Source organism: Octodon degus, unplaced genomic scaffold (assembly GCF_000260255.1).
Source record: "Octodon degus isolate 3935 unplaced genomic scaffold, OctDeg1.0 scaffold00037, whole genome shotgun sequence".
Lineage (NCBI taxonomy): Eukaryota > Metazoa > Chordata > Mammalia > Rodentia > Octodontidae > Octodon > Octodon degus.
Genome location: NW_004524613.1, coordinates 15,834,768 through 15,843,820, shown reverse-complemented (window position 1 = coordinate 15,843,820; position 9,053 = coordinate 15,834,768). Strand labels below are relative to the sequence as shown.

Here is a 9,053-nt window from a genome sequence, read left to right as displayed (position 1 = left end):
TCAGATAAAGAGCCCTTTGGCCTGGGTAAGCTGAGGTCCAGAGAGGACAAAGAGAGGCAGAGCAGAGCATGGACTCAGGTGAGTCTCCTGCACCCCAGTGCAGGGTTTCATGCTGTGAGGTGAGGAGACTGAATTCTGGGGGTGGGGAGAAGGAGAAGGTACAAGGCTCTTTCCTCCCTATGGTAAGTCCATGGTGGGGAGCACTGGTAGGTACTGGGAAGGCCCAGAAGTGGGCATGGAGGGGAGCTGGAGTGAAGTCTCAATGACTGCCCCCAACTCTCAAGTGTTTCCCTGGATCTCTCAGAGAAAACTCAAGGGCTCTGATGCCCTGATGTCATGTGCACAGGCACTCTAGGCCCTCCTCTCCTGGCCCTCACCCTTACAGCACCCCGCTGCACACCCCTCTGCCTAATGCTGATTCCTCACAGCTCTAAACAAGGTCCCTTTTTCAGCAAAGCCTTCTCTGACCATGTTCTCAAACACTGCAGCTGCCCCCACTGTCTGTAGAACTTGTCACATCTGGCCTACTGTCCATCTCCAGTCCTTGCCTGCCTAGCTCTCTTGCTAGGGGGTAGGCTGATCCTGCCCACTGTAGGGCTCAGGACCCCCTTGGGGAATGCAGGAATCCACAGCTGAGGGGACAGACGAGGGCAGCTGGGTGTGAAGGAGATGCAGAAGTACTTCCTGGGATGGGACTCAGCCCAGGCTCTGGGGCTGGCCCATCCCTAGGAAGGCAGCACCCTCCAGCCTGATCCCAGAGACCGAGGCATTTCCAGTAACAGCCCTTCTGGTGTGTGGGGCGGGGGGGCATGTTCTTGCACCCAGGGCTCATGGAACACTTGCCTGTCTCCCCTCGCATTCTACTCAATGTTCTGTTTCCACTGCTTGTGGCGGAAACTTCCAGCTAGGCAGAGCCCACGAGCACCTGGCAGATCCACTGGTACCACACCTCTGTGGCCAACCCTCAGTGATAGCAATGAAAATACTTTTAGCTTTTGTCTGCTATGCTCCAAACACTGGCCATTTTTTAGCTCGTTTGTCCACCCTTTGAGGTGGGTGTCAGAGAGGGTGACTGGCATGTGACAGATAGGTCTGTGAGTCCTAGGTTCCTTCAGCCTAGTCCCATTGGATTTACCTATCTGTGTCCATTTCTTTCTTTCCATGCCAGTCAGAAAGGGGTTTGATCTGCTAAGGGTTGAGGTAGCCTCATTTGCTCCAAGAGCTCCCAAGGGTCTTAGAGAAAACCATCCCCACCCACTTTCTTCCCTTTCCAGGGGCAACAGGGAGGCCATCAAAAGGATCGCATATGAGTTTGTAGAGATGAAGGCCAAGGAGGGTGTGGTGTATGTGGAGGTGCGCTATAGTCCACACCTGCTGGCCAACTGCAAAGTGGAGCCGATTCCCTGGAACCAGGCTGAGTTGAGTGGCACCCTGGAGAGGGATGTGCTGAGGGTGTGGCTGCATGGTGCAGCCCTGAGACCAGAGACGCTGGTCCATGGCCCCCCAAATTGGTGTAATTCAGTCACAGGAGTATGGCTCCCAGCCCTCACCTTGTTTTCACTCTGGGCAAAGGCATGTGGCTGTGCTCCATAGCCCAGAGCTCTGGACACAGGCCTGCTGCCTGGGAACATGAACTCCTTAGGCAGCAACTTCTAAGCATCCTGCTCAACCCTGCAGCAGGAGAATCTGGCCCATCCTGCTACACTTCCTAGAGCCCCACAGATCTGGACATAATAGCACCAAACCCCTCACTCCTCTGTAGAGCCAGATTTCGGCCCACCTGGGAGTGGCCTGAGCTCAGTCCTCCCTTTGCTCAGTGTCACGCCTTCTCCTGTCCCTACAGAGGGGACGTCACCCCCGATGAGGTGGTGAATCTCGTCAACCAGGGCCTGCAGGAGGGGGAGAAAGCCTTCGGCATCAAGGCCCGGTCCATCCTGTGCTGCATGCGCCACCAGCCAGGTGAGTTCGTTCATCAGCTGCCCGACTGCCTCCAGCCGTGCCTGACCTGCTGGCCTGGCCGTGGCTGTGCCTAACCTGCCCATGCTGTCCGCTAAACACGTCGGCAGGATCCTGGGGCTTCCTTGAAACACCACAGGCCCCTTGGAAAGGCTCTGATCTTCTTGGTGATGGTCTTGGAAGCCAAATGACCTATATGAAGCATAAAACCAAAGGAGCCTGAGCCATTGAAAACTATCCAAGTCCAGTTTCACTGTTGGCCTGCAAAGCCCCTGAGTAGGTCTGATTTCTGGGGCTGGTGAGGAGTCTCCCTTGTCACTGACACTGATCAAATCCCAAGAGCTTGAGCTTCTTGTGGTAGACCCCATTGTGTGACACTGGGCAAGTCATGCCACCTCTCTGAGAATGTCACAGGAGAACCAGCTCCTTCCAGTACCCCAAGGATCAGGGGAATGAAAGCCAGAAGCTGATGCCAACCTACATACTCATTTGGGCAGTAACTTGTATGATTTTCCCTAATCCTTGCTGTAGCCTGGGAGGTGGGACTGCCACTGTTTAATCACATTTAACAGCTGGGGAAACTGAGTAAGAAAATGTAAAGCCTCTTGCTCCTGTCAGAGAAACACAAAGCCTTGGTTTGAATCTGGGGCCATCTGGTCCTAGACCCTGTGCTCATTCAGTGAAATGGGCCATAAAAACTGTATTGGTTAAGAGTATGTAATCTGAACTGGCCAGATAGCTCAGCATATTAAAGAGCCTGTTTAGGCAGATGATCCCTGGTGTACCATGCTGGTCCCACCCCCGGGGCACGTTGAGATGGTGATTGGGACTGGGCGTGGTGGCACGTGCCTGCAATCCCAGCACTTGGTAGGCTGAAAAACAGGAGGATCATAATGAGTCCACTCTGTGTAGTAAGACCCTGTACTAAATTATTCTTAAAAAATAGTATATAATCTGTAATATCTTTTGTAACCCCAGCCTGAGTTTTACTTACATTCCATCCATGTCTTCTAAGTGAGGGAAGCCACCCGGGGACTGCTGTAGGCAATCAAGTGAAGAAACAGCCCATGTGTCACTGACTGGGCCAGGCTCTGACCTTTATGCCACACATACATAGCCTTCGCAAGCCCTTGTCTAGACCCTGCGCTACCACAGAGGTGGCATCCTTGGTGGTAGGGAGGGGTCTAAGGCAGTAGGCAGAGCAACTGGCCAAAGGCCATGTGGCCAGGACTTGGCAGTCAGAGTCTAAAGACCAGACACTGGACTGTTTTGCATTGGGGGAATGTGTGACATTGATTAGGTGGATTGGGAGGCCCTGTGCCTGGTGCTACTGACTGAGCCGTGGCAGGGTTCATTTGCTACAGAATGGTCCCTTGAGGTGGTGGAGCTGTGTAAGAAGTACCGGCATCAGACTGTGGTGGCCATCGACCTGGCTGGTGATGAGACCATCAAAGACAGCAGCTACTTCCCAGGGCACGTGGAGGCCTACAAGGTGGGCCCGTGGGAAGTGGGACTGGCCATTGGGGAGCTTGGGGAGAACTAACCCAGATGGGGAACACTGCCCCCCCCCCGAGTTCCTGAGCATCTGGCTGGGTGTGGGGGCTCAGAACTGGGTATAAGGAGAAGCCCCTGAACTTGAGGTACAGTGGTACAGATCCATAGTCCTAGCACTTGGAAGGCTAAAGAAAATGATGGGTTCAAAAAAAATGAGTTCAAGTCAACCTGTCTCAAAAAAAAAAAAAAAAAAAAGAGGAAGGAAGGTAGACAGATGTTCACATGGTGTCGTGTGTGGTGTTGGGAATCCTGTTTGAGGCTGCATCTGCCTATGCTTTGCTGCATGTCTTTAGGTGAGACTACCCCTTCTCTGGGCCTGTGTCCAAGGTTCCACACTTTCTGTTTGGTGTTCTCCTGTTACTTACCTTTCCTGAGCTTCAGCTTCCTGTGCTGTAAAATGTTATAATACTTTGCTGGATAATGTATGCAAGCCGCCTCAGAGCCTGACGTGTACCCACTGTGTAAGAAGGGACAGCTACCACTTAGGTCCTGACCCGGCCAAAGCAAGGCCACACTGTCCCATGCTGTTAAAGCCGCCTGGCCTGGCACAGGGACAGCCCAAGCTACCAAAGCCCAGACTCCCAATGTGGCAAACGCAGAGCTTGCCCGCCCTCTCTCCTGGGCCACCCTGACTGTCTCTTCCCCTTCAGGAGGCGCTGAAGAGCGGCATTCACCGCACTGTCCATGCTGGGGAGGCAAACATTGCACAGGTCGTGCAAGAGGTGAGCAGCTGCCGAGAGCCTCTGTGCCCTGCCTCCTTGGACCCTGCCTCCCACACTGGTCCCCTCTGCCTCTCCATAGGCTGTGGACGTACTGAAGACGGAGAGGGTGGGACACGGCTACCACACCCTGCAGGATGCGGCCCTTTACGACAGGTTGCGGAAGGAAAACATGCACTTTGAGGTTAGGGACGGGGGCTTGGAAAAACCATCCTGGGCTGTGCCCCCCGCCCCCCGCAGGTCCCCAGAGCAGGAGCAGGCCAGCCCCGATGGAGTGGCCAGTGGGTGTTCAGGTGCTAGGTATGGAGGCCTGTGCAGCCCTGGCAAGAATGGCATTGCAGCACGTGGCCTGGCCACCACAGGGTGTGGGGAGGGGAGGCCTTGCCAGCCACACCCGCTCTTGCAGGTGTGTCCCTGGTCCAGCTACCTCACAGGTGCCTGGAAAGCAGAAACAGGGGAGCACCCAGTCGTTCGGTGAGTTCTGGCCCCCCTGGGGCCCAGTCAGTTCTGTTCTGAGGAAGCCAAGTATGAGAAGGGAATATGGGAACGAGGCACCGGCCCGGAGGCGGGGGGTGTCAGTTACAAAATCTGCCTGGGCAGCAGGCATTACTTCCCTTATCCCACAAAGGAGACCAAAATCAGATGTAACTTCGCCAACATGCAGCATCTGCAGATCTCAGGCCCTATAGCTCATCCAGCACAGCAGAATGCCCCACCGTCCCGAGGGAAATGTCCACACTTCCAATTTTCCCAGCTACTTCCTGGGCCTCTGAAAAGATGAATCTCTTGCGTGCCTGTGTGTTCTCCCCTCCAAGTGCCCAAGGGTCTCTCCCACACCTGCTCCCACCCCACCAGCCTGATCAGGTCCGAGACAGGGCTTCTGACCTGTGCTCATGCCCTGGAGCAAGGCATCAGCCTTGGGAGGGCAGAGGTATATTTCCATGAAGCACAGTAAGGAAGCAAGGACTTGGGGCAAGCTTATGTAAAGGCAGGGTCCTCAGGCTGCCCTTAGGAGCATGGACTGTGGGGTGCTGGGGGCAACCCCAGTGCAGACTCTAGGAGGGACATGGGTGCATGCCCCATGGGCTGCAGAAAGTTTCAAGCGAAGAAGGGAAAGTCCAGAAGATAGTGGAGCATCAGGGCCTAGGACAGAACCCAAAATGACAGTGGCCTTTAAGGTCAGGAGGAAGACACACATACATGGAAAGCCAAGGTGTGGTGTCAGAGAAATCAAGGGAAAAAGCTTACCAGTGTCAAATTCTACAAATAAGGTGGTCATCCACCAGGGACCATGCCAAAAAGAAGGGCTTCATAGTGTGGGGGAAAAGCTTGAAGAGGGATGGAGGGAGGTCAGGGTGGGGAGTGGGGCTGTGAGGGGGAAGGCCAGAGAGGAACAGGGCTCAGGCGAGTTGCATTCCCAGCTGCATGGAGCCCTTGTTCTCCATGGCTCTCTCCTTGGGCCCCTCATCCATTCTCACTTGGCTCTGAGCTGGTGGACTGGACTTGAGTCCTATGTGGCTGGTTAGATGATTTTGGACAAAGCCTGGTGGGTTGTGAGGATCAAAGTGGGTAGGGTCAGTGGACAGTGATGGTCACGGAGGAGTAGAGTGGGCTCTTCACTCTCCCGACCCCACCAGGTTCAAGAACGACAAGGTTAACTATTCGATCAACTCAGATGACCCGCTTATCTTCAAGTCTACCCTGGACACTGACTACCAGATGGTCAAACAGGACATGGGCTTCACTGAGGAGGAATTTAAACGACTGGTGAGTGGTGCGGTATTGCCCTGATTCCTGGCCACAGGAGTACAAGGCTTACACACCATGTCCAGTACCTAGAGCCCAGGAGACCTAGAGTCCTGATAGCCCAAGCCTTGCCAAGCCGGCATCAGACACCTTCCAGAGGACACCTTGGTGCTGATGTCCTGACTGAGGGTCAATGGTTTAGCTTTTGCTTCTCATGTGTTCAAAGGACCCCTCCCCCCGGAAAGCTGTGCCCAGCTGTGAAAATCTACACCCTTCAGGCCATTCCTAGGTCCCAGGCTGAGTGTTCCATCTTGAGTTGTGCTCCTGCAGAGGTCTCTACCCCCAGATCCCACCTCTCACAAAGCCTGAGCTTTACTGTCTGTGCCCTGTAAAGAGGATGACCTATTGCTAGACACCAAGGGCTCCGGTCCTTGTGGTCTCGGTCCATGTCTGCTACCCTGGCCCTTCTAGAACATCAATGCTGCCAAGTCCAGCTTCCTCCCAGAAAATGAGAAGGAAGAGCTCCTTAACCAGCTCTACAAAGCCTACAAGATGCCGCTGCCATCATCCACTGCTGGTATGTTTCTGTCTGGGCTCCGGTGGTCTCCCCCCCCTGTCGCCTGGGGCTTCCCGTGACTTCTAGCAAGAGCCCTTTTTCCTGGGCAGCAACAAGGACATGCAATGACCGTTTGGTTCCTGGGTCTGGTTGTGGCAGACCCTCATCATCTCAGTGTATTTTGTGTGTAGTTGCTTTTGCTTTTGGGAGAGACTGGCTGAAGGCAAGACTCTCTGATGGCCCGTCTCAGCCCTCTGGGCATCCCCATGGCTGTCCAAAGCCAAGGGCAGGGTGTTGAACCATGTCGTGGCCTTTTCTGCTCCTCCTTCCCATGTGGCCTTAGCAAGATATGCCTTATGCTAAACCTTGGATTCGCTGTCTGTATGAGCTCCTTTCTGGTGCTGGAATTGTGATTCTTACAATGTCCTGGTGAGGGGAAGTAGGGTGCCAGTACTGTGAGTTGCCTCATCTTTCTGCTTCTCTGACCTGACCAGCAGGGCAGAACCCCTGAAGATGGCATGGCCACCTCTGAGCCTTCACCCCACAAGTGGAGCCTGCACAACTCTGTGGAATCAAGTGACACTTTACCTACATTCCTTCCTCAAGACTAAGATGTCAGTAGTCACTACTTGATGTGTATCAGGTGCACAAACTTGGGAATGGCCCCATCTCACCTCTGATTGTATACCCTGCCCAGGAACCACAGTGTTCCCTAAAGGTGACCAGGAATGTGAAACCCTCCTCAGATGACTCGTGCTGAGAATCTGGTGTTCAATAAAGCAGCCAACAACTGGCACTGTAGAGCCTGTGGTGTGTAGTACTTGGGTCTCAGCCGGTTGCTCTGCGTGAGGCGAGAGTGGCAGGAGACTAGGGCCCTCATACCTGTTCAACAGTAGGGGCCAAGAGCCCAGTGTACACTGGGAATGGAGAGCTGCAGCCTCCCAGCAGGGGCTGAGAATGCAGGGCCTTCTCCGGGAGAAATGGGGTTTCTCCAGAGGGGCCATCCTCTTAGATGCCCCCTGTACTCCTGGCTCCTCTATTCTGGGTCTTTAGGCAAAAATCTTCCTTGTAGGTTCTCCAAAGAGCAGGATGGGTGAGAGACAGTGAGGTGGGAAGAGGGCTCATAAGAGGCCAGAAGCAGCAGCAGCCTCGGGGTCCCAGCCTATTCTTAGCAGTTCATGAAAGCCAGAGTCACGGAGCCCCGCTGCCTGTGGACTGGGGAAGCAATATTCAACCCCTGCTTTCACTATTTAAAAGAGAAATCATCTTAAACCAGTCACACAAATCACCAGCATTTATTTCCTAGGGGCTAAGTCACTTATTTTGGTAGAAAGGGCAAAGGGTCACTGCTAGTTTTGGGCCCAAATTCCTTCCCTACAAATGGGTCTGTGAAGCTCCATGAGGGAACCTCAGAGCTGCATAGATGGTCAGAGTTGAGCTTAAAATGGCTTTCCTAAAAAACAAAACAAAACAAAAAACCCAAAAGTGAATTATCAGTTCCCACCCTGTATGCTGAAAAAAAGGTTTAAAGTTTTTAAAAAGTTTAAAAGTGTTTTTTAAAAAAAGGGGTCATAAGGTCTTGACCTGGAAGGCTGGGGATGGAAAGGAGGGTCGGTGCTGGGACATAGTCCCTGTGCAGGTGGCCTGCAGAGTGGTGTCCCCTTGTGGGCTGTTCACCTGGTAGGCAGGCCCTAGCCCGAGCCCTGTGCCAGCTGAATAAATACTATCCCGTGCTTACAGTGTCTTGGGCGCGGAGAGAAGGCAGTGGGAACGTGGAGCCTGTGGGTGTGGGCAGAGGGCTTCCCAGGTTAGAGGCCACAGAGGCCTCTCACTCTGGCTTGCGACATGGGCTCAGAAAGGAGGCTGCTGGGCTTGTGCCCAGGTTCCCATTTTGGGAGGGGGCAGCAGGTCTCTCTTCCGGCCTCCAGGACAAAGGCAGACTCAAGAGGAGGTGGCCCCACTGCTGCTCTCAGGCTGGTTGCTGGCTTCCTTGTTCGTGGTGCTTGCCTCTGCCTGTCCTTCTAGAGAGGAAAGAAAGAGGAATGGTCAGGTGGTTGGGTCCTTTGAGATAGGTGTTCAGCTTCCCAAGTGCCGGCATTACAGAAATGTACTGCCTCCTGGCTAGGTATGGTTTTTTGGTTTTTTTTTTTTTTTTGGGGGGGGGTACATTTCTAATTATACACCAGTGCAAAGCAGAAAAGTGGGCATAGAGGCCCCAGTCAAACTTTAACTGCCTAGGTGCTGGAGAAGAAAACAAGACCTAGAATAGGGGTGGTATGGCTGAAGGTATCTTTAACTTGGTCAGACTTACGTGCTGCCATGGGAATGCAGGCAGTGTTACTGGTGTAGCTCAAAGTCAGCTAAAAGCCAGGACTGGGGCTGGAGAGATGGCTCAGTGGTCTAAAGCACCTACTTGAAACAAGCTTGGCAATGCACAGGGACCGCGGTTCGATCCCCCAGCACCACATGCCAGCCAGCCCCGCCCCCTGGTGGGCTGAGCTGGCCACACACACACACACACA

At 53.8% G+C, this 9,053-nt stretch overlaps 2 protein-coding genes across 7 annotated transcripts in view; one reads left to right on the top strand and one right to left on the bottom strand.

Annotated features, from left to right (window-relative positions):
- The first annotated feature begins 1,345 nt into the window (after positions 1–1,345).
- Positions 1,346–7,332, top strand: Ada (adenosine deaminase). The gene is made up of 8 exons (XM_023714841.1): positions 1,346–1,418; positions 3,321–3,448; positions 4,161–4,232; positions 4,312–4,413; positions 4,636–4,703; positions 5,867–5,996; positions 6,447–6,552; positions 7,026–7,332. Exons 1-8 carry the CDS (start codon positions 1,346–1,348, stop codon positions 7,040–7,042), a joined length of 696 nt encoding a protein of 231 aa, XP_023570609.1. The 3' UTR covers positions 7,043–7,332.
- A 466-nt stretch (positions 7,333–7,798) lies between these two features.
- Positions 7,799–9,053, bottom strand: part of Pkig (cAMP-dependent protein kinase inhibitor gamma) — a 138,744-nt gene continuing 137,489 nt past the window's right edge. For 5 of the 6 annotated variants that reach the window (XM_004630934.3, XM_023714839.1, XM_023714838.1 and 2 more), the window contains one exon: positions 7,799–8,552. In XM_004630934.3, the coding sequence (XP_004630991.1) occupies positions 8,473–8,552 (80 nt within the window). In that variant the 3' untranslated portion in view covers positions 7,799–8,472. The remainder of the gene's footprint in view (positions 8,553–9,053) is intronic. The other variant, XM_023714840.1, reaches the window with a different exon arrangement.

Coding starts and splice junctions, on each gene's coding strand:
- Ada (XM_023714841.1), top strand. CDS start 1,346: ATGTGGAGGTGCGCTATAGTCCACACCTGCTGGCCAACTGCAAAGTGG. Junction 1,419..3,320: donor ATTCCCTGGAACCAGGCTGA/GTTGAGTGGCAC, acceptor CATTTGCTACAG/AATGGTCCCTTGAGGTGGTG. Junction 4,414..4,635: donor AGGAAAACATGCACTTTGAG/GTTAGGGACGGG, acceptor CCGCTCTTGCAG/GTGTGTCCCTGGTCCAGCTA.